Here is a 24,237-nt window from a genome sequence, read left to right on the forward strand (position 1 = left end):
GGGAGGAAGGGCCACTGATTTTGCAGAGGCCTGAGCAGAACCAAGAAGAGAACCTGCCCCGCCCACCAGCCACACCTCCTTGACAGGGGTGGGGGCCAGGCCCCTAGCAGGCCGCATTAGACGTGTTGGGGAGAGGACCACACTGAGAACAGTCCTGAGTTCCTCAGCCCAAGGCCACCAGGCCTGGGAGTCCAGGCTCCTGCCTCCCCAGTGCACGTGTAGGCTACGGTCCACTTGATGTGCCCCACTCAGGGCGACTGTGTCATTCCCGCGGTCCTGTCTCCCTCGAGCTGAGACTGCCAGGGTTCCACCCCAAGTTCCTGCTCCCACCTCGGCACTGGGCTGGGCCTGTCCTCACCGTAGCTCACCAGGAGGCTGGACCCGGCGTGCCTGGGTCAGCGAGGCCCTCACAGACCCGGGCTGCTAACACACCAGGCCCTGTGGCCAGAGGGAACTGCACCTATTCCCTGCATTTGTCCTTTGGGGTGGGAGGGGACGCAGTTTTACAGTTGGAAGCCAGGGGTCCCCGGCTAGAAATGGCGCAGTGGACACCCCAGCCTCGAACACTGGTTTGCCGGCCCTGCGGGTCCCATGTTCAGTCCTGTGGCCATGCGGCCTTGCTCCATGCGGCCCAGAGCTGGATCTGTGAGCAGGCGCTCGGCTCGTGTGGAAAGTGCTGGCAGCCGGGCTCCGGGTCGGGTTTCAGCAGCTGTCCTCCTAGGAATACCCGCCTGGGCTGGGGCCTTGTTCCGACTGCAAGGGAGACTGCACTGGGGCTGTGGGGGTGTCTGTTGATGGGAACTGTTTTAGAGGAGTCATGGAAACTTAGCAGGAGGGCTCTGGGCCTGGGGTCCTGGTCTCTGGGTCTCGGGTGAGGTACCCGCTGCACTGAGGAGCCCAGAGAACGTGTTCCTGCCCTGGACAGGCATGGGGGTGTGGTCGGGCCCACCAGGCCCACGGCATTGCTGGGGTGGGAACCCTTGCTCCTACATTGCCGGGCCCTGGGGTCACACAGCCGGGCCAGAGCTTTGGGAGTGGGGGCGGGACGGGCAGGCACAGCTGTGCTCTCGGGAAGGCACAGAAACCCAGCAGCGAGGGGTGAGATGCGGTGAAGACACACACTGTCGGCAACTCAGACTTGTTAGGGGCTGGCCCAGCACCCTTCTCTGCTCCCCCGTCTCCTAGGTGGGTGGGAGCCAGAGTGTGCACTGCTCCCCTTGGGAATGGACTGAGGTCCGGAGTGTGCAGGCCTTCCCCATGGCGCCCAGCAGGCTGATGGAGAACAGGCTTGGGCTCAGCAGGCTTGCCACAGTGAGCACGTGGCCTACCCTAGCTCCAGCCAAGGCCAAGGTCCTGGTGGAAACAGTGCAGCCCACTCCACCCAGGAGCCTGTTTCCTGGGAAGGCCCAAGTGAATGGAGCACTGGGGCTGGACCCCTCCACAAGTCCTGGACCCAGACTCAAAAGCCCAAAGCCCGCATGGGGCTCTGAGATCCCAGTGCCTGGTGAGAGGCCAGGGAGGCCTGTGGCACCTGGTGCCTGAGTGGGCTCGCCCCTCATCCCACATAGGGTGACGCCACCCTGCCTTGCTCTGTGAGCTCTAATTACCCATGTGGATGCCCCACAGCACAGCGGGGCAGTGGTCCCATATCTAGGGTCAAGTCACCTGGTGGTGTGGCCCATCAGACTGGAGGCATGCTCGGTTCTGGGGACCCCGAGGCTTCTAAGTGACAGCAGACCTGCTGATCCCGCCCAGCACCAGTAGTGTGGGTGGGCCCCATGTGACGTGGCAGGCCCCTGAAGCTTGAGACACGTGGTTGGGGTGTGACGTGTCATGGCCACGGCATGTGTACTGTGGGGTTTGGGGCATGTCAGTAAGAGGATGGAAGGGAGCCCTCTGCCCAGGTAGGTGGGGCCTCTCCATAGCCCCTTCCCTGCCCGGTCGAGGCTGACTGTCGACCCTCTGGGCCAGTGGGAGCCTCCCCAGCCCCACAACCCATAATGCTCACAGGGTGTCCCAAGAGGCACACATATTAATGCAGGAAATGTGAGCACCGTGAGCAGGGAGGGCAGGAAGTCGTGAGCGAAAAACACAACTTGGAAAGTGGAAGCCATTTCGAATCTCACTTGGTCGTCTAGTGTGAACGTAAAGTAGCCTGTGGATCGGAACCTCCCCCCCCACTTCTGATAGATCTTTGCAAAACACAAGCCACGTCTCGGGGCTGTCTGTAGAAGGCTGGCCATGGGCTTGCCCTAGCAGGGAACACTCTAGCCTCTGCCTGTGACCAGAGCGCGGGGGGGGGGAGGGGGGTGTGCGCGGGCTTCCCCTACCCCTTCCAGACGGGCAGGTCTAGCCAAGGGGCTCCTCCCCGCTCCCGCGGCCAAAGCAAGTCCTAGGTGGGCCACCAACTCCCAGCCAGGCTATCAAGTCTCATCACCCAGGGGAGCTTAGCGTCCCTCCACTCTGGTGCTGAGACACCGGCCACTCTGCTAGAAAGTGGCCTCAAGGACACGGAGGAAGCCAGTCAATTGCATGTCCAACAGTGGAGAGGGAGGGAGGTCAGCTAGAAAGTTCCGGAACAGGCCGTGTACCAAGGGAGCACGCTCACCCGACGGAGAACACTGCCGGGAGCCGAGGCCGGGTGGGGGCTGAACCCACGCTGACCCCTGCACTCAGGGCCTGCAGCAGGCCTGGGCCACCTCACAGGAGAGGCCACTTGAGCCACTTCAGCCCCGTCGGTGAGGCTGGTTCACCCAATTGGAGGAGGCGCTGTGTCCTGGCGGAGCTCGGCCAGCCCTGGGGGGCGGGGGGGGCGCTCAGGGAAAGGTTCCCAAGGTGCTGCACCAGTTAATGAGCTATTTGCCCGAAACAATGTCTCCATCAAGGGAAGGATGGGGTCGGGGGTCCACTGGTGTGGGCTCAGGAGAGACCGCGTTGCCAGGGAAATGCTTCTAAATGGAAAGAAACAAAGGCAGTCATCAGGTTTTGTCCGACGAGGAAAATCATCGTGGAGAGTGTCCCTTGGCCACCTTTTGTGTTTATGATTTGGAAGAGGGAGGCGGCGTGAGTGCGGGGCCAGGGGGAGGGGGCTGGCGCAGCCGAGTGCAGCGGAGGTGTGGGGCCCCAGCAGGGGCGGCAGCCCCGGGCCCAGGTCACCGGGGGAGCGGGAGCCCCCGTGGGGGGCGGGGAGAGGGGCCGGGAAGCCCCGCCGCGGCACGGCTGGAGCCCGCGGCGCTGGCGGGGAGCTGGCCCATCAGGGCGGCACGCACAGTCCTGGGCAGCTTCAGGGTTTCTGCTTCCCCAAGTCTTGATCTGTGATAAATCTCTGCTTCTCCTCAGCAGCTCGGAATGTTTACTCTGAGCTAAGCTCTAGGTTTTAGCGGATCGTGTTTTAATAGGAAAACCATCTTTGATGGAACCATGTGCAATTCCTACTTCTCTCCACCCAGCCGAGCGGACAGTCTCTGCAGGCGGTAGCGACGGGCAGAAAGTGGCCCGGTGGTTGGCCTGTAAAAACTGGCCTCCACGTGGCCTGCCTTGCGAGTTAAACTCCGTTGCCCACACTCAGGCCGATGGGGTGCTCGCCCCCCCCGCGCGGCGTCACCCACAGTGTGCAAGCCCTCAGGCGGAGCCATTGATTGGGTGCTGGCCTGTCCCCAGGCCTCCTGAGTTGGGGAGACTTATCCTGGGCACAGGAAGATTTAAGGGCCCTGGGTTTCAGGCCAGTAGGAAGCTGGAGCCACCTTCCTCTCAGGAGGGCAGGGCAAGGACCCTCTTGGCCTCGGTGCACGCAGACCCAGGCCCCTCTCCGGGAACCCCGTGTTCTGTTCAGGGCCCTCTGCCGTCCCCAGGCCTCTGCTTCTTGATCCACAAAAACGGAAATGGTCCCTGCACACAAGGCCCCTAGGGTCATGGGAGTCCCCTTGCTTGATTTCTCCGTATTTCTAGAATGGCAGCAGGGGGAGGTTCTCTGTGATCAGAGACACTTGGTGGACTCGGAGCTGCAGCTGCCAAGGGCCGCCTGCGGGCACAGGACAGGCAGGAAGCGCTCGGAGGCCTCCTGGCTGCTCCCTGGCCCACGGGCGGCTCGGGCCTCCGCAGGCCCCGAGAGGGTGGACCGCAGCCTGCGCATAAATCCCCCCGCACTTACTCATCCCCTCAGATAGTCATCAAACACTCACAGCCGCCATCGCGGGCCCCACGCGGATTAGGCTCTGAAGATAACAGCGCTGAGCGGGGCGGCCGGCCTATGTCTGCATCCGCCTGTGCGATCACAGGGACAGCCCATAAACCCTCGGCACAAACAAACACAGCTCTGCTGAGCGGGGAGGGAGGCCCGGGTGGTCCGGCCTGGGCCGAGGCTCAGCAGGCACCAGCCGGGCCTGGGCGCTTTGGCTAAGACCCCCAGGGCGAGTGGGCCCTGGTCTGGGAGGGAGGGGAGAGGGTCAGGGAGAGTTGGGCTTGTTTGAAATGACACTAAGAACATTTAAGGAGTCAGGGGGACTTCATACAACCCACTGCTCAGGGTCACTAGCTTCTTGACCTTGGGCCCTCGCCTTAGGCCCCCAAACTTCGGATGGATTTTGTATGAAACAGGAGTGACAGTGGCCGTGTGTCAGGAGCGCCGGCCCGGAGAGTGAGCCTGAGGGCCGTGAAGCACTTGCACAGTGCCTGGCCACGGGGGTGCCGTACTCCAGTATTTTGGGGTTATTCTTTAGCCCAAAGCAGCGCGTGTGGGGCTGGTAAGTTTTTTCCTCCCCTACACAGTAGTGCGGGGCCGCCTTCGGGACACCCGCACAACCAGGGAGCGTGGACAGTGAGGCCAGAACCTCCGAGCGCAGGGACTGCCCACCCAGCTCCTACGGGTCCCGGGCCACAGAGGTGCGCGCGGTCTTACCTCCTGCGTGGAGGGATGGACACAGGGCAGGGGCGCCTCTCCACCCGCCTTCATGGCGCTGCACAGAATTTTCTAGGTCCCTTCAGCTACTGCATCCGGGACCCCCCTTAGCCCTGGGGGCATGCATGGGCATTGTAGACCGGGGCTGCCCTCTGTCTGTCTGAGCTCAGGTGCATGTGTAGGTTGGTGGGGGGCGCACAGCTAGAAACTTCGAAAGAAGTCAAAGGCACTTTCCTCCCAGGCTTTACAGGCCGGCCTGGGCCGGACCAAGCCCTATTTCCCATCGAGAGAGCCTGAGGCCATGCTAGTCACCTGATCCCCCCCCCCCCCCCGAGCTTTCATGGGTTCCCCATTCTATGGCCGCAGTCACCCCAGCCTTGAGAGCTGTCCTCTACATGGGATGAGCAGGGAGCTTCAAGAGGACCAGGGTCACAGAGCTAGAGAGAGAGAAAGAGGGGAGGCCCTGGTGGCTGGTGGTAAGAGGCAGGGCCTGGGCGAAGGGGAGGCCTCCCTCTGGGAAGCGTTCGAGGCAGGACCGCCCATGCGGCTCCCACACGACGCCCCAGGGTGCCCAGGCCCCTCCCAGGGGACCCTGCAACCCCGTATCTTCCCACGGGGAGCTTACCTGCTTCCTCCCACCCCGCTGTCAGACGTCAGCGTGTGAAAAGCTTTCCCTGAGTCCTGAGAGCATTCAGAAATAGAATTGCCACACGAGGATTTTTTCACAAGGAGGAAATCCTGCCATTTGTGACAACATGGATGAATGTGAGGACAGTGAAATAAGCCAGACACGGGGACAAACGCCGTGACACCACTCACAGGAGTCTAAAACAGTCACACTCAGACTGGGAGTGGAGTGGGGGGCGGGGGCTGTGGAGCCAGCCATGGGGTGCAGTCTCGTTTGGGGGCGGCTCGGGAGCGGCTCCAGCACGGCGCCCCGGGCACACGAGTCACACGTTGCTAAGAGGGTGGGTCTTCAGTGTGCTTATAAAATAGTAATAGTAACGTACATGATAGAGGGGCGGGGAGACTTGAGGTGACTGCATGTCGATGGGCTAGATTGTGGGGATATTCTTTCGGGGGCACCCTCATCTCCAAGCTCATCCCGCGTATACGTTAATTGTTCATAGGTTTCATGTTGGCCATACTGTAGTGAAGTGGTCTGGAAACTTAAAAAGAAGACAGCCCTTTGTGGGCGGCAGTCTTTCTTATCCCACTTCACAGACAGGGAAACCGAGGCCGCTCACCGGCTCCCTCAGGTCCAGCAGCGGGGTGCCGGCAGGGTCTGCGCGTGGGCTCCGGGATCTGCCCTGTCCACTGGGTCTCGCTGACGAGTCAGGGAGGGAGGGCAGGGGACGGGCGGGGCCGTGTGCCTCCCTCCAGGCTGGGAAGGCCACACTGGGCCAGGTGGCTCGGCCAGGCGAGGGCACCGAGTCGCTGTGGGTCACAGTATGAAACCACTTCTCCTGCACCAGCTGTAACAGCACGTGGCAGTAGCCCTTCATCTCGTCAGCGTTTGCCACTTTGGTGGTCGGCGTGGGCAGGGCTAGCTACGTGGTACAGGTTTTGTTTCTTACCACAGATGTTCCTCCTTCAGTGAGGCTTATCTCCCCTCTGGTTCCCTGGTGACTTACTGAGTCCAGTCCACTAGTGGCCCTGACCCTGTGATCCCACAGGTGTGGGACATGACCCCGGTAGCCCTGCAGCCCCTGTGGATCCCACCCCACTTGGCCGTGTGAGTCGGCCCCACGGGGAGCCAGTGCTCCTGTTCCCTGACCTCAGCTGCCCAGGGAGGACTCCGGCCCAGACACCAGAGTCCCTTCCCACTCAGGACCAAACCCTGTCTCCATCCGAAGTGTTTTCACCCGAGGCCATGCCAGGTCCCTGTGCCTGCAGTTTGACAAGCAGCTTCCTCTTATTAGCTCTTAAGTAACAGAGATGAGAGAAACGTAGTGAAGTTCATAAGTCAGATAACCAACCCACTGTCAATAACCTATTGCCAATAACCTGTCATTCATAACCTATCACCAATAACCTATCACCAGGCCCATCCACCACTGTCCAGAAGTCAGTGTAGAAATGGACACATTGAATCAGAGTTTGAAATATGATAAAGGTAGTGATTTAAATTAGGGGAGAGCTGATGTTCTCAATAGACAGCGTTGGGACTAGTGAAACATACAAAAAAGTACATTGGACTGAATGTTTCCTCAGGCCAAAATCAAGATGAAGCACTATTTAAATGTAAGAAAGAAATCAAAACGACAGAAGGAAACATGGGAGAATTTACTAAAACCATCTCATGTTGAAGTTCTTTCAAAATTTAAGACTAGGACCCCAAATCACGAAAGACTGCCAAAGTTGAAAATTTTAAGATCCTGGCAGCAGAAAAACACTCAAGGAGCTAAACACCAAAGAAAAACTGGGAGAAAATATTTTCGACACAGGACAGAGCTCCCAGAAGTCAGTAGGAAGAGGTACAGAGATGGTTCCCAAACAAGAGAAACCAGTGCTTTTAATTACTTGAGACGGTAAAACCTCATTCATCATAAAAGATGTAAATGAAAACGTCTATCGAATGCGTGAAGGTAGAGACCCTGGTTCCCACCGGGGAGGCTGTGGGGCACGGGCCCAGGCGAGCAGTTTGTGCGGCCGTGTAAATGGTACAGACTTCATTACAACCCCGCACACATCTCAGCCCTGCTGGAAATAGGGGGCAGTGAACCCCTTAAAGTGACTCCATGAAAATGGGGACCGGAATATCGTGACAGGGAGATCTGATTGGGAAGTTACCCTGAGGAGTAATAATAGTTACGAGACTCAGATGACCCCTCGTAAAGTCAGTTCTAACTGCAGGCGTCTCCTCGTTTCAGAGGAAGAGGAGCTGAGAGGGGCCCTGCGTGGTGCTGCGGGAGGTGCCGCCATGCCCAGCAGGGTGCCCTGTCCCCTTGTGGACCGGGCAGCACCCCCCAGGGAGGAGCCGTGTGTGGGAGGCAGGCAGCACCCCTGGCGGGGCCGCCCTCCATCCTTCATTCTTTCGTCTGTTGAGCTTGGAGATGCTTATCGAGGCCCCAGCCCTGGTTTTCTCCCTGCTGATAACGGGCTTAACTCGGCCTAATCTCCTAATCTCCGTTCAAGAGATCCTTCAGCTTCACTTCACTTCGTGAAACCTCACATCCCGGCCAGATTTACCGTTCTCTCTTCTGAGTGATTTACTTCATGCCGCCCTGTTGGATAAGGGGCAGCCTGGAGAGAGACCAGCCAGGAGAGGGAGCGGGGGAGGCAGTGGGGTGCGGGGAGGCGGCCGCAGCCTAATTTCATAATCGGCTGCTTATCAGAGCGTGCGGATGGCTAATGGCGCCTTTACCGCCCTGTACGTCCCTCAGCGGGGGCTTGTCCCACCCGTCATGGCACATGGAGGCCTCTGCAGCTGGCAGTGAAAAGGAGGTACAGTGGAGGTCTCGATACAGCTCCACCCCGGGCCACCCAGGGTCCTCCCAAGAACAGCGCGCTGAGGCCGGGTCCCAGCGCAGGGCACTGGCTGGCGCTCCGCTCTCTTCAGGTGCCCTGGGGTGGCATCCTGCTCGGGGCCACCGGGCCGCTGTTGTCAAGTCAGCGTCGCCCTTGGAAACGCTCTGGGCCTTAGTCAGGCCTGGGTGGGCTGCCCTTCCCCGCACCGGATGGGAAGCTGGCCGACCACCGTACTCCTAGCCATCCGCAGCCTTCCCACCTTCCCGCCCCGCCGCCGCATGGATTGCTCTGGTGGCCTGTGTCCCCATGTTCACCAGAAGTGGCAGCAAAGCCCGGATGATTAGAGCTGCCAGGAGCACAGTCCCGTCCTCGGGAAAGCCCTGCGAGGTGGCTGAGCAGAGACCAGAGGGAGCCGCACGCCCACTGCCGTGCTGAGCACTTGGTGCTCGTGCACGTGCATGTGCGCGTCCACATGAGTGCGTGTCCACATGCATGTGCGGCCCCTTGTGTGCGCGTCCACATGTGTATGCATCCGCCTGTGTGTGCGTCCACATGTGTGCATCCACCGGCGAGTGCTACCACATGCGTGTGCGGCCCTCTACATGCGCGTCTACCTGTGTGCGCATCCGCATGTGTGCGTGTCCACATGTGTATGCATCGCCTGCGTGTGCTTCCACATGCGTGTGCGGCCCCCTATGTGCGCGTCCACATGTGTATGCATCCGCCTGTGTGTGCGTCCACATGTGTGCATCCACCGGCGAGTGCTACCACATGCGTGTGCGGCCCCCTACGTACGCGTCCACATACGTGCGTGTCCACATGTATACATCTGCCAGCGTGTGCTCCCACATGCGTGTGCAGCCCCCTGCGTGCGCGTCCACATGTGTATGCATCCGCCTGTGTGTGCGTCCACATGTGTGCATCCACCGGCGAGTGCTACCACATGCGTGTGCGGCCCCCTACATGCACGTCCACCTGTGTGCGCGTCCACATGTGTACGCATCCGCCTGTGTGTGCGTCCACATGTGTGCATCCACCGGCGAGTGCTACCACATGCGTGTGCGGCCCCCTACATGCACGTCCACCTGTGTGCGCGTCCGCATGTGTGCGCGTCCACATGTGTACGCATCCGCCTGTGTGTGCGTCCACATGTGTGCATCCACCGGCGAGTGCTACCACATGCGTGTGCGGCCTCCTACATGCGCGTCCACCTGTGTGCGCGTCCGCATGTGTGCGCGTCCACATGTGTATGCACCCGCCGGCGTGTGCGTCCATATGTGTGTGCATCCGCCGGCGTGTGCTTCCACATGCGTCTGCGGCCCCCTACGTGCGTGTCCGCACATAATGCTGACATTTAACTGCCTCGCAGATGTACTGCCCTGAGAGAGAGGTGGTTCTTGCTGGGGCAGCTCAAAGGAAGTCTGCACAACCCATATACAACGTCCGAAAGTGCAAATGAGGTGGACATATGCGTCCCCACTTGTGCACGGGGTGGTATATCCCAGCGCACACAGACATGCTTGTCTGTGTCATAACTGTAGGAAAGCCCAGTAGGAAACTGTTCACAGTGGTAACCGTAGGGAAGGAAACTTAGGACTCAGGACTTGGGGTGGGGACGGCCTGATTTTCCCCGATGTTTCCTTTCATGCCTGACTGTGTTTGACCAGGCGCCTGTGACACCCACTTGAGTATTATTTTCTAGCACGAAGCTTTCACACACAGGGCACGGTGTGCTGTGGACGGGGCAGGCGACGCGCCACCCGGCTGGACGGTGTGGCCTGCGCTGCAGGGCCCGGGTGGCGGCTGGTGTGGGCTCTGCTTCATGTCACTCCCAGGAGAAGGGCTGCACCGGCACAAAGAGCTTTTTGACAGGGTGAGGCCGAGTGGAGTGAGCGCAGGCCCTGGGAAGGCTCCCAGGGAGCCCACCCCCACGGGAAGGGGTGCCCTGCGCCCTCTGCATGCACATCGCAAGGTCCTCCCGGGGGTGAGACGTTGCATATGTTCTGTCCTCACAGAGCTGGGGGAGGGCGATTCTAAAGAAGTGGACGCGTACAGCGTGTTCTCGCTGCCATGTCCCGTTAAACGTACATGTTGTAACGTCACTCTTTCTACTTTCAGGTAATCTCTGATTCTGATTAATGCAACAGTGACCACACTTAATAGGCTTTTAGTTGACTTGCCCAGTGCCTGCATTAATTTAAATATTTCCTAAGACAGACTCACAGCTCCAACTCTTCTGTTTATACTATAACTCAGACCCTGCTTTACGCCCGTGCTCCCTGCTGCTGAAGCCCTGCTCTGGGGAGGAGCGAGCGAGCGTCACGTTCCGAACGGGTGCTGCTCGGGGGTCAGGTTGGGCCCTGGGTGTTCTGGGGAAGTGACATGATGCTGACCCAGGAGGGGCCCCGATCTCTGCCCAGTGGGGCCCCACCGCCACGGGGCAGGGAGGATAGGAGGAGATGTAGGGAGCGGAAGACAAGGCTGGCGACCCGGCCCAGCCTCTCCAGGGGCTCTGCCCCAGGCACCCAGTCCCCTACCTGGGCGTGGGGAGGCCTGGCCACGCGGCTGGCAGGGAAATGGGACGGGAAGAAGGCGGCCACCGTCCACGAGAGGAAACGGAGAGAAACAGCTCCAGTCGCCCCAGAAGCGAGGCTGGAAAACTGCAGCTGGAGTGAGCACAAAGGACTCTCTTCAGAGCCTGCGGCCAAGGTGCCCAGCACGTTTTTTTTTTTTTTTTTTTTACAGCTATTAGGGTGACAGGCCTTTCCAAAGGCCAGCAGTTGGCGAGGGTTTCCAGGAAGCTGGTCTGGCACCAGGCAGGGACTGGAGCGACTTTAACGAGTTAACTTCAGAAGGAAGAGTCATCAGGAAAGGTTTGAGGTTCAGCAAACTGTTTGAATTACTTTACAAAACGTTCTGGCTTTCAGAGTCAAGGGCCTGTTCTGCCGCGACGGCTTGAAGCCAGGGCCTGTTTCAAAGGCCGCGCGGCCCGCACGTCTGGTTCCCTCCCGGCAGGTACTGGCCTGAGCCCCTCAGGAGGGCTTCCCAAGTGCCATCCAGAGCTGGCAAACACCGGGGCCGCCTCGCACGGCTCACCAGATACCCCGCGCCCGGCCTCCCTCTCCTGGCCCCCACGGCCGCGTGCACACGTGCGTACACAGACACACACGCACGCACACCTTCCCCAGGCAGGAAGCTGCGCCCTGCCAAGAGCGCATGGAATTCAGGTTTCCAAAGGTGTCCTTGGCCTCCGGCTCCGCGGCCGCACGCCGAAGAAAGGTCCCAGTGTGTGCCGGGGGCGGAGAGAGAAGGGGCCTCCGTCCCCGCTCACGTCTATCTGGGCCCCAAGAAAAACCCACAGCTCGCTGCTCTCTCCACAGCCACACCCGCCTCAGCCACATTCCTTCCCTTCCTGAGCCCGCACTGGGTGGCCCCAGCAAACCAGCCCACACCTCCCTCCCCGTTGCAGGGAGACCCGGGCCAGCCCTCGCGGGGCTGCCAGCAAGCTCAAACGAGGGGCCGCACCCCGGGCCCGAAGCAGCCGGAAACCTCAGAGCCGCCTCCCACCCATGGCTGCCTCACCTACGGGAAAGGGGTGCTCCCCCCACTCGGCGACCCCGAGGCCGAGCTCCCCACACCCGGCCTTCACTATCGGCCTCTCTAGCCCATGTCACCCTTCGTCCTCCAGGGTCCCCACATACCAGCAAGGACGGTGGTGCCCCCCCCCCCCAGTCCAGAGCTCCCCACACCCGGCCTTCACTCTCTCGGCCGCTCTAGCCCATGTCACCCTTCATCCTCCAGGGTCCCCACATACCAGCAAGGACGGTGGTGGCCCCCCCCCCAGTCCAGAGCTCCCCACACCCGGCCTTCACTCTCTCGGCCGCTCTAGCCCGTGTCACCCTTCGTCCTCCAGGGTCCCCACATACCAGCAAGGACGGTGGTGCCCCCCCCCAGTCCAGAGCTCCCCACACCTGGTCTTCACTATCGGCCTCTCTAGCCCGTCTCGCCCTTCGTCCTCCAGGGTCCCCACATACCAGCAAGGACGGTGGTGCCCCCCTCCCCAGTCCAGAGCTCCCCACGCCCGGCCTTCACTCTCTTGGCCGCTCTAGCCCATGTCACCCTTCGTCCTGCAGGGTCCCCACATACCAGCAAGGACGGTGGTGCCCCCCTCCCCAGTCCAGAGCTCCCCACGCCCGGCCTTCACTCTCTTGGCCGCTCTAGCCCATGTCACCCTTCGTCCTGCAGGGTCCCCACATACCACCAAGGATGGTGGTTCTCCCCCCCCTCCCCCCCCGCTGGTCCAGTCTGGGCCTCCGAACACGGAGATTGCACCCTCACAGTTAAACATTCGCAGGCAGAGTCCAACACCAGCCCTTCAAAGAGATGAGCCGTGATCCGCCACACGGCGGACAGGCTGGTCATGCTCAGCTTCTCCGACCCACGGGGACCCTGCCCTGCATGGCCAGGTAGCGACAGGCAGAGAAGACTCCTTCTGGGGGTCACCAGAGGCAACAAGGACTATGATGACCCAGAGCGTTGACAGAGACGGGTACCCGGGCGTGTGTCTGCCAAGGCCCACTGCCCAGGCACCCTCGTGTCTCCTCCCGAGACCGTTTCAAACGTGGGGCCTCCCGGGAGCCTGCGTTTCCGCCTGGGGAGGTGGCGTGGCTCTGCGCCTGGGCCTGGAGCCTCTTGTTGGGCTTCCGGCTCTGCTCCTCCTGCCTGGGTCAGGATGGTGGCACCCTTCCCTGGTCCTGCCCACTGGGTCTCCTGGCTGAGGACTGTGAAGTCCCGCCTGGCCCGAGAGGCCGAGCCCACTGTCCCTCTGCCCAGCCTGGGCCCACATTTTGGTGTCTGGAGTCCTTGGCTCCACCAGTCTCCTTCCAGGCACAGCCTGCAGAGGGCTCAGTGGGGGACACTATTCCCTGTCCCTTAGGGGGGGACCTGCATGGGGCAGAAGCAAATAAGGAGCAGTGCATGGCCAGCCCAGGGTGCGAGTGAGCGTGGTCTCCCGGCAGTTGGGTGACCGTGGCCTAGTGCTTAGGGAAGTACCCCACCAGCCGCCAGGACTGTGGTCACTTGGTCCAGGCCTGATGAAGGGACTGGCTGGACCTGGTGCAGGGGAGGAGCCAGGCCCCACTAGGACAGCAAAGAGCAAGGACACACGGTCCAGAGCCGGGGCCTGGCCCTGCGGGCAGCTGGCACATTCTTTAGGTGCAGCCCCCTCATCTCTGGTCTCGGGCTCCTGTTCCCCAGTCTGTCCGTCTCCTGACACCTGTAGGGAGGGTTTTCCCACCCAAACCCAGGCCGTGTGGCCCGATAGTGTCCACTCCCCAAAGCAGGGGGTGGGGGGGGGAGCTGGGAGCTCAGAGCTGCTGGGCACTGCCACCAACTGAGGGGGTCATGGAGAGCACAACTAAGTGAAGCCGTTCGAGCCCCTGGGGACGCCCCAGCCCCGCCTCAACGCAGCAGCCAGAGCTCGATCAGACGGAGCCAGTGTCCTGAGCAGTTCCAGTGGGCCCTGGGCCCTGCAGCCCGCCCCGCCAGCGCCCACCGGGAGCCCACACACCCGCGAGGTGTCCCTGGGGCAGCTCAAAAGGAAAGGCCGGGAGAGCACGTCAGACCCGAAGGTTCCATGTAATTCAACAAACTTGGATGGACCTAAAGATTGGAAAACAAGCACCCCAAAAAAGCACAAGGGGAGGGTTAGGTGGAAGATGAAAAGCTCCCTCAGGACAGGACGGCTGCCCAGTCGGGGCCGCGCCGCGGGAGGCACTGGGCCGCGCCAGCCGCGCCAGGGGCCGAGCCCAGGGCACAGGCAAGGATGTCAGGCCGAGGCCCGGCGGGATCTGGCCTCGCGCGTTGTTCCCCGGATCAGACGCCAGCTGCCTGAGGACTTGGCCCGGGGGGGGGGGGGGGGGTTGCTGCCTGGTCCTGCCTGTGTCCTCTCGGGGCAGCACCTCTGCCCGTAACCGCGAGGGGGAGGGACCCTGAGTGTGGGTCTCCATCTCCGCTCTCTGAACAGCCTCCCCACCTCCCCAGGGGCCTCTTCTGCCCGGCATAGCACCCTGCCTTCTGCCTCAGTTTCCCCAGGAGGCATCACCGGACACGCTGTGGCACTGGTTGTACTTCGGGTGCAGCGTAGTCTGACCTTGTGTGACTCAAAGTCTTAGGAGACAAATAGTCAAAATTAACTTTGAGAATCCCTTGAAGTGCCCCTAAAGATCCCCTTTCCCAGAGCTCTGCATATGCCCCCCCTTAGTTGTCGTGCCCACTGGAGTGGGAGCCCCTCTGTGTTGACCTCCGGGATCCATGGGGGAAACCTGCCCGGTGTCCACCCCTTCCCAGGACACTCCCCAGGAGTTTTCCCTGCACCTCCACAGGTGTTGAAGCAGCTGGTGAGCCCCCTTCCCAGCTCTGAGCGGCTTGGGTGGGTCCTGGGCCCACAGACACCCCCTGCCTCCGCCCCCCCCCCCCATGGCCCGGCCTCCAGGGCCTCCAGGCACATCTTGTTAAGGACAACACCTGGTGGCTACACGCGGTGACCCCTGTGCATCCCATAGAAACTCGTGATTGGCAGTTTCAGCAGCTCCGGGCCAAGTAACGGAGGCCCCCCAGGGTCTCCCCTCACAAGGGCCGTATGGTTAACATCTACTGGGCACTTCACTGAGTCAGGTTCACGCGGGACGCCCGCCCCCAGCCCCTATCTCCAGGCCTAGTACCAGCACCGTGAGACGCGTCCGCACGTCCATGAGACTCAGAGAGGCGAGGTGACTGCCCCGGGGCTCCACAGGCAGGACAAAATGACCTGAGCTGGCCAGGACTCCCCAGTAGGCAGTGTCCCCAGGCTGGCCGAACACACGGCATCGACAGGGAACAAGCCTCAGACGAGGTGAGCAAGCCACGGCGCAGAAAACTGCAGACATTGGAGGAGAAACGAAGAAAGCACGCGAGGCTCCGCGAGGCCACACCCCGCACGGCACGGACGCCCGCCCACAGGGGCCTGGGAAGCCGGCGTGGACGGGGCCCGGCCACACAGACACGGCCAAGCCGGTCGCGAGCAGGGGCACTGGCAGGAGCCTGTGTCACCCGCTGTCCGGCCCTGTCATGAGACCACCGTGATAGGAAGCACCGCCCTGGCAGGAAAAACAAGCGAGAAACTCACTCAAGTCCGCCAGTGGAACCGAATCGGGTCCAAGCAGCCCCGGCGCACGGCGAGCTGGTCACTTCGGGCGGAGACGACAGTCCTTACGGTGCGGAGGCTGAGCCAGACCGGACATCCAGGTGGGAGAGTGAACCTTGACCTCGGCCTCGCACTGGACGTCCAGGTGGGAGAGTGTACCTTGACCTTGGCCTCCCCCTGAACATCCAGGTGGGGAGAGTGTACCTTGACCTCGGCCTCGCCTGGACGCAGCGACCCACCCCAGGAGGACTGCAGACCTGGGGCAGGTGAGCTAATGGAGCCGCGCGACACCCAGCATCTTGGTGACCTCGGAGTGGTCAGAGCTGCGTAAATAGGACGCATCCCGCGCCACCCCGGGAGGAAACGTCTGAGGAGAGGGATCAGGTGGCAATTCAGACCTTCCGTTCATCAAAAGGCCCCCCGAGAGAACCAGGGTGCCCTGTAGGAACGTGTTTCTGACAAATGTCACATGTCCAGGACATAGAGAAACAGAAAAAAACTACAGTCACTGGAAAAGTTCACCCAAAACCCAATGGCAGGAGACGTGGGCATTTGACAAAAGGATAGTGGCCGGCTAAATAGTAACCGCATGGGAAGGGGCTGCCGCCCGGGCCGGGGTCCCGCGAGGTGGCCGAGGGAGTGCGGAGCCGCCCACTCTCTGGGCCTCCACCTAGACAGCGACCTGCCCTCACAGCGGTGCCACGAGGCTGGTCACAGCCTCCCACGCGCTCAGGGATGGAGGAAGCGAAGCTCCCAGCGGGCAGGGGCCTCTGGGGGCCGCCCACAGCTGGGCAGCGCCGGCTGGGGGCCACCTTGAGGGCACCCCATCCCCAGTCCCGTCTCTTTCCCACCAAACCATCTGCCTTGCTCCTGATCGAATCGGGACACTCAGGTGTGTCCCCCCCCATGCATGTCGGAGCCGGGGCTGAGCCTGGCCGGGAGCCTCTGACAGGGAGCCTGGGACTCACAGCTCCGCGTGGCCCTCCCGCGGGGCTGCCTCGGCACCCCGTGTCCACAGAGGTGGCCTGAGCCCCCAAGAAGGCAGGACACCAGTCTGGAAAGACAACCTGGTCTCCTCTGCCCCTGACAGGCCCCCTCCCCTGTTCCCCTGGACACTGGCCCCAGAGCAGCCCCTCCTCCCTCCCCACCGAGGTCTGCAGGGCAGGAAACAAAGCGGGGAGCTGGCAGGGGTGCGGCGCCTACACGGCCACGGCCCACACGTGGGAGTGGGGCTTGCGTGTCCCTGACATGTCCCAGGCAGGCTGGGCCCAGAGCTGCCTCTGGGCCCGCGGAGCTGAGCGGGGCCGAGCCTTGTGACATTTGCCCCGTTTCCAGAAGGCACGGCTGGGCTGGCCCGGGCCGCGCTGACAGATGCAGAATTCAGGAGACATTAGCAGCGATGTGGACGGGAGCCAGGCCGCAGCGGCCTCGCTGGGAAGGAGAAACTCGAACGCTTTGGCGTGAGATTCTGCAGGGTCCGGGAGAAAGTTGAAGACATGGAAATTCTAATTAACACACGCGGGGCTGGTTTCGCTCAAGGATCTACGGGCTGTCATGTTGGGGAGGCCTGAGCACACATGCTCGCCAGGGGTGCTCGTTCGTGGTCATCTGGGGGGGCCCTGGGGCACCCCCGCCTCGGGGCTGCCTTCCCCCCATCCTGGTGCGGCGGACTTGGCTCTGCACACTTCCCTACAGGGCAGGACGGACGGGGTGGGGCTGGTAAACCCAGCTGAGTCCCCACCTAAGGTGCCTGGCAGCAGAGATGGGGGACCAGGGGCCAGTTCTGAAGGGACCCTTTGGGGACACCGCAGGCTGCTGTGCTCAGGGTGGCCTGGCCTCTTGCACCTCTGTTGTGGGGATCTCCATGCAATGATAGGGCCCATGTGGCTTCCAGGCCTGTCCTGGATGACTGGGCAGCTGGGAGAGTATTTCCCGGAGTGGCCGCCGTTTCCCAAGGCTGTGGGGCAAGGGTGCCCCAGCCACACCCGCACTCAGCCGGCCCCGAGCCACAGCTCGTGCTGAGGTCCACACTGGCCCTGGCCCTGTGCGCTGGCACCCAGGCACCCGAGCCCTAGCTCTCTCCTCCGTGGAGGAGCGGGCCAGACCCTGCGGGGAACCCTGTCTGCCCTGGAGTGGGGGTTCTGGAGCTTTAGGGGTGCTGGGGAGGCAGGGGCCGAGAGGAGCAGCATGTGCCCTGCTCCCCAGAGGCCGAGGGTCAGGCAGGGAAACACCCCAAAAGGGTCACAGGCCCCATACTAACAGCTTGGGGAGCTGGTACCGAGGCCTCGAGCGGGAGGAGCACATGGCTGCCTGACCCGCAGGCTTCCTGGGCCCGAGGCGAGGACGAGCCGATGCTGGGAGGGGGAGGGATCTGCTGGCCGCAGGCGAGGGACAGCGTTTCAGTCGGGGATGCCCTGTGCAAAGCACAGGGACACACGGCGGCTCTCCCAGTGCTGTGGCTGTGACCCTCGGTGGGCAGAAGCCCTGGAATTCTCCCTGGCTCTTGGGGTGCAGGCCTCCCCTCTTGTGGAGTTGTGGAGGGGCGTTCCCCTAGTCCCCACACTGCACCCTGCATGCCCTGTCTACTCATATTTGCCCCTCGAAACCCTGCAGCAAGGCTCTGAGTGGGGCCGTAGGCACAGGGTGCTGGAGGCACCCGACGCTCCCTTCTGGCCTTGCGGGGCCTAGAGGACTCTGCCTGAAAGGGGTGTGGGCAGCTTGGGGCGGGGGGCTGGCCGAGGGTGCTGATGTGGCTAAAGCCGCTCTGTTTCCCCAGCCAACTGAGCCCCAGCTCCTTGCTTGCCACGACTCCCTCGTTTGCACCAGGCTTGCTCGCTGACCGGGGGCCCCCACCCCGTGCTCCACCGACGGCCAGCAGGCCCCGGAAAGAGGGGCTGCTCCCAGCCCCAGGGACCTTCCCGTAATCAAGGCTGCAGTGACCTCACCTCCCTGGGGCCTTCGGGTGGGGAGAGCTTGAGATGGAAACAAAATGTGTCTTTATTTATGCTTTTAATTTGAATTCTGGAACCGGCCCAGCGTGGTAATACATCTAGCATCAGTAAAATGCTGGGGGAAACGGATCTGCTCCTCGGTCATGCCCTCCGCCTACTCGGCCCCTTGTGGGACCCCGCGCACCCGTCCCTCACTTGCACATCGGCCTGCGCCTCCCAGTGCAGGCGTGCGGGGTGCCCTGGGCTGGGGTGCCGTGGGGGCTGCGGCTGTCCCTGGGCGGCTGGAGCAGGGTTTTAGGGGCCTTGATCACCAGGCAGGCTGTGGGGAGGTGTGGGAATGCGGCCGCTGCCTCCCGGCCCTGAAGGCGGTCACAGCCCCAGTACACGGTGCCTACTGGTGCCACCGCCTCCAGCTATGGCTGGTGGGCCTCTGCCTGGCGCATAGCCCTGGGGCCCATAGGTGCTAAGGCCCCAACCCCTCCTTCACGGAGCCTGAGTCCTATGCTCCCCAGCGGGGCTCCCTTGAGGGGCGGTGCCCTGACTACTAAGCATGCGGGCACACAGATCCCTTGCCAACAGCCTTGACTTGGCCTTGACCAAACCACAGTGCCTGAAGGTGGCCCGCCATGGAAACCTTGATGTCCCGCTCCCAGCCCCCCACAGACCCCTTACTGAGCACCACGCCTGGGCTTTTCGCCCACACCCAGACTCTGCTTCTGAACAGGTTGCTGGGTGAGGACTGGGGTCTTGGTCCTGCCTAGGCCCGCCCAGCACTGGATAGCACCCCGTCCCCCTCCCCGGCCAACCAGCCACACTCTGGGATGCTGGCCCAAGAAGGGCCACAGCAGGCTCTGGATGGTGACACACTAGACCCATGGCAGGCAGAGAGCTGGCTTGAGCTGTCCGTCTAACAACCTGCCTCGGAGAAGGGACAGGAAACGGCCACACCCCCCCGACATCACGGCCACACTGGCTTCGGGTGCCTCTTGGGGCTCCCTGGGCAGGTGGGCAGCCTCTGGCCCCAGGATGATGGGTGTGTGCTGATGCCAAAACAGACAGCCTTCCCGGGGGGCGGTGAGCGGCCGTGGCCCACCTCGGTCCCCACACCTCGGTCCCCCCGTCCTTGACTACCTCATGCTGGGCCCCCCGGGGGGGGGGCCGCTCACAGGGCCCAAGAGGCTGGTGAGGCCCGACTGCCCAGCTGAACAGACGGTGGGTGACAGCCCTGTCCCCCCAGGGTGCGACTCCTGTGTGTGTCCCAGTCACCAAGCCTCGACTGAGAGTGGAAGACACTGACTCCGACCGGAGGCAGGTGGAGCAGCCCAGTGGGCCTGCGTGTGGCCACCTGGGTGTGGTCATGGTCCTGCAACTCTGAGCGATCCTGCCCCCCAGGTGGGCGCATCTCCTGTGCCGTGCACAGCTCTAGCCACAGAACGCCGACGACACTGCCCGGCTCTCATGCCCGGGCTGCACAGGCCTCGGCGAGGGCGAAGCTCGCTCCGCCTTCGGGCACCAACCTGGACCTGCCCGGCTGTTCTCACCGTGCCCAGGACGCATCCCAAGGTCAGAGCCCGCTCCCAGGCCCCATGGCTGCTCTGCCACCGGGTACACTCGGACGAGCGGCCCTGCTTCCTAGGGACCCTGCCCCCAGGCTGGGAACGTGCACTCGGCCTGCCCTGCCAGCCTCCCCGCCAGCACAGAGGCCTCGAAAGATGGCCAGCGGGGCCTTCTGATCACAGTTCCACCCCGAGAGAGCCGCAGCCGCCTCAGCCTGGCCTCCTGGCCCTTTCAGTCCTGGTTCCGTGAGCAGCCAGGAGGCCCTGCATTCTGGTCCCAATGTCCTGTGTCACCTGTGAGCCAGTGGCACAGGCAGTGGGCCCCTTGGAAGCCAACAGCGGCACCCAGAGTCCTCGGAACCAGGGGAGCTCGTGGACCGTCACACGGAGAGCAGGGAGCGCCCGCCGGGGCCCGCAGGGGCTGTGCGCTCACATCCGGACACACAAGGACATCTCCGGGGAAATCTCTGGCGGGTGGCGGCCAGAAAGGGCCTCACCGTCCCACTGACCCCACAGCAGGCTGTGGCCGCTGGGTGCCCGGCGAGGAGCACGGAGTCACATGCTGCAGGGAAGTCAGGCCACCGCAGGCCCTGGGGACGGCGTGGAGAATCGGCCGTTTCCTCCACCTGAAGGAGCCCCGGGGACAGCCGGCAACTGGCGGCCGCACCCGGCATCTGCCCTGGGGCTCCGGCCAGGGCTCCGCGGGGGAAACGCTCGCAAACAAAGCCATCTCTTTTTTGGGGGAGCGGAGGAGGGGGCCAGGGGAGAGAAAAGCAATCTCAGACGCTCGAAGCACGAAAACAAGCGGAAACGGACTGGCCTGGTCTTCCGTGCGGCAGAATGGGCGGCGCGTGTTCTCGGCCGTGGCGGGTAATGCCCCTGCCCCCCTGCCTGCTCCGGCCCTGGGCCAGCCCCTGGTGGCCGGCGGCCCCCGAGGACGTCCAGGCGGCAAAGGCGGCAGTGACCCAAGTCCTGGCTCAGCCCGAAGGCAGCAGCTCCAAGCCCCGCGCCCCCCAGCCCGCCGGTGGGCAACCGGGCACTCACTGCGACACGTGGGTGATGGGGGTCAGCAGTGTCTCCCCCTCCAGGTCCAGGTCCTCAGTGAAGCTGTTGGTCCTCGTGAAGTGGGTGGCGCTCACCTCCAGCACCGTGGGGCGTTTCTTCACTGCAGGGAGAGGGCGGGGAGCACGTTAGACCCCGCAGACGGCCTGGTGGCCGAGGCGCCCGGGGCTCGCGGAGCGGGGCTCAGATGCCCGTCAACCTGCCGCGCTGGCATGGACGGGCCTCCACATCCCGAGCCTCCCCGCGGGTGGGGCGTCTGCTGGGTTGGAGCGGAGACGGAGCACGGAGCCCCAGCACCGGGTACCGGGCGGGGTGTGGTGTGAAACGGCCCCCCCGTGCCTGAGCTTCACCGCTAAGGAGCAGCTGAGGCCAGCGATGCCGCCTCGGCGAGGACTGTGCCCGCTCAGCGCGGGTGTCTGGGCCTCTCCCCAGGTTCAGGCCTGACACTCGGGGCAAGGATAGAACAGACAGGCGCAGATCTGGAGACGCTGACCCCGCCCCCCACCGTCGCTGACGTGCAGATGCTGGGGTGGTGACCCCTCACGGAAGATGTGGCTGGTAGGACTCCGGTCTGTGAGGATAGGAGAGCCCCGGAGGGAGGGGTCGCCACGGCCCCCCTCGGGCCAGGACGCACATCACCACCCGCACCGAGGGACCCGCTCCCGCAAGCGGCTGCACATTTGGGTCCTGGGCCGCCCTCCGCGGTCTGACACAGGCCCTGGCCTGGCCAAGAACACCCCCCCGTCTCCTGGTTTTCGATCCGGACTTCAAGTTTTTATTGTAAAAGAACTAACTGCTCGCAAGGAGTAAAGACTCGCGAAGGCCCTTCCCCTCCAAGGCCGTCAGCGCCCACCGCCAGCTGGACCCCTAGCGCTTCCTGCCCCGCTTGGCGCAGTGGCGGAGGCCGCGCGGGATGCTGGGGCGCCGTGCCGGTTCCATCCCTGTCGCCGCACGTGCTCACCTCACTTTCTACAGCTTGACGGATGTGGGTCTACGCCTGGCTGTAGTGGGTGCTCGGCAGCCTGTGGCTTAGATCTGCGCAGGGAGCTCAGCCTCCCGCCCCTGACGGACACGCGGGCTCCGTGGGCCCCGCGGGCTCGAAGCCGCTGCTTGAAGACAGGAACGTGCTGTCCGTCTCTACGAAACTTAACTCGGGGCGGGAGAGAGGTGCTTGCCGGGTGGTTTTAATGTATGTCGCCGGATTGTTTTCCTGAGAAGTGGGAGCCATTCAGACCCCACCAGCGGTGGCAAACGCGCCCGCCTTCCCCACCCCCACCCCCAGACCGGTGCGGGCGGCCTGCGCGGGCTCGCCGGGCGCGGGTGGAGCCCGGGACGCGTTCCTCCTTCCCTGCCGAGGGCTGTGCGGCTCGGAGGCTGTTTGGATTTCCTCTTGCGGAATCATCTGTTCACATCCTTTGCACATTTCTGCTCGAGTTGTAGGAATTTTTCATGTATGAGAAATGTTAACCCCTTCTCATAGGAGGCACCAGCGCCTTCCTCGGTCTGTCTTTGGTGTTTTACCTTAATTATGGCTGTTTTTAACCACAGAAAACAGTTTGTGCTGTTGTTTTAATTCTCACCCAAAGATAATGGGGGTTTTTTTATTGATTTTTTTTTTTTTTCCAAGAGACATCAATTGGTGCCTCCCATGCAGATCCCAAGCGGGGATTGAACCTGTGGCTCAGGCATGTGCCCTGATCGGGAGTCAAACCTGCAACCTTCTAGGACGATATTCCAATTTACTGAGAGAGCCACGCGGCCTCTTTTTAAAAAATATTTATATATATAATGGCATTCTTATCTTTGGCTTTTTGAAAAGGGGAGGTTTTCCCACTCCGAAGTAATTCATATGTTTCCTAAATCCATTCAAAATTTGTGTGTGTGTGTGTGTAAATTTTCACCCATTTAGCATTTATACCTAACATTGTGGGAGACGAGCAGTCAGAATATGAAGATGTAAAAGCTGTTATGTACCATCTTACGAGAGCACTAAAGCAAAACATGGACTGATGTCTCTCGAAGGAAACAGGAGAAAATCCCTGGGCCTCGCATCTGGCCATGAGTTTGGAACTAGGACATTAGACGCTCAGTCTGTAAGGGGGGGGGGACGTGGAAGAATTGGGCTTTATCAAAATGAAAAGCACTTGCTTTGTGAAAGACCTGGCTAAGGAAATAAGACAAACCCCAGACTTGGGGGAAATGTTCACACATCACCTACCTGGTCAAGAGCTTGTCTCGGAGCAGAAAGAACGCTCGCCATTTGACAACAGGAAAGCGGACAACCCGGTTTTAAAAGTGGATTACAAATAAACACAGGATAAAAAGTGGATTACAAATAAACATACGATAAGAATGGATTACAAATAAACGTCTGAGAAGATGCCTGTCCGATCCACGTCAGCAGTTATCAGGAAAATGCAAATTAAATCCACAGTGAGCGACCACTACACCTTTATGAGAATGCCTACAATTTTGAAATGGTGTCAGTTTTGGATACTTGGGAAGCAGAGAAAGATAGAGCCTTACCTCTCACCTTAGATAGGGAGAGGGAAGAACCGAAGCCCGACAACGCCAAGTGGGATGTGCAGTGGTGAGCACTTTCACGTGCTGCTGGGCAGCCGTGGTGAGGGAGAGCCAGGCAGTTCCTCATACAGTTAAACATGCACTCGCCGTGGGACCCAGCCGTCCCTCTCAGTTATTTACCCAGATGAATTGGAAATTTGTGTTCCCAAAAGCCCGTACGTAAGCTTGTATACCCCCTTTTATCACAATCGCCAAAGCCTGGAAACAACCGAGATGTACTTCAGTGGGTGAGTGGAAAGCTGTGGCCCAAACAGACAATGGAAAACCACTTGGCAATCAAAGGAAATGAACTAGTGGCTCATGCAACAACGCGGAGGAATCTCAAATGCATGTTCTGTAGCAGTGAAAGAAGCCAGATGCAAAAGGCTACATATTATGTGATTCCATTTATATGACATTCTGGAAATGGAAGCACTCCAGGGACACGGAACAGATCGATGGCTGCCAGTGTTTCGGGGAAGGGGGTCCTTGACTTCAAAGGGGTCACACAAGGGAATTTTCAGGGCTGTGGACCTTTTCTGTGTGATGCCGCAG

General features: G+C 61.6%; 1 protein-coding gene across 4 annotated transcripts in view; it reads right to left on the reverse strand.

Moving 5' to 3' along the window:
* Nucleotides 1-24,237, reverse strand: part of KCNQ1 (potassium voltage-gated channel subfamily Q member 1) — a 254,293-nt gene that overhangs the window by 128,107 nt on the left and 101,949 nt on the right. For all 4 annotated transcript variants that reach the window (XM_087822084.1, XM_087822083.1, XM_087822082.1 and 1 more), the window contains one exon: nt 21,103-21,223. In XM_087822084.1, the coding sequence (XP_087678210.1) occupies nt 21,103-21,223 (121 nt within the window). The remainder of the gene's footprint in view (nt 1-21,102; nt 21,224-24,237) is intronic.

The sequence above is a fragment of the Miniopterus natalensis genome, chromosome 11 (assembly GCF_054644295.1).
Source record: "Miniopterus natalensis isolate mMinNat1 chromosome 11, mMinNat1.hap1, whole genome shotgun sequence".
Lineage (NCBI taxonomy): Eukaryota > Metazoa > Chordata > Mammalia > Chiroptera > Miniopteridae > Miniopterus > Miniopterus natalensis.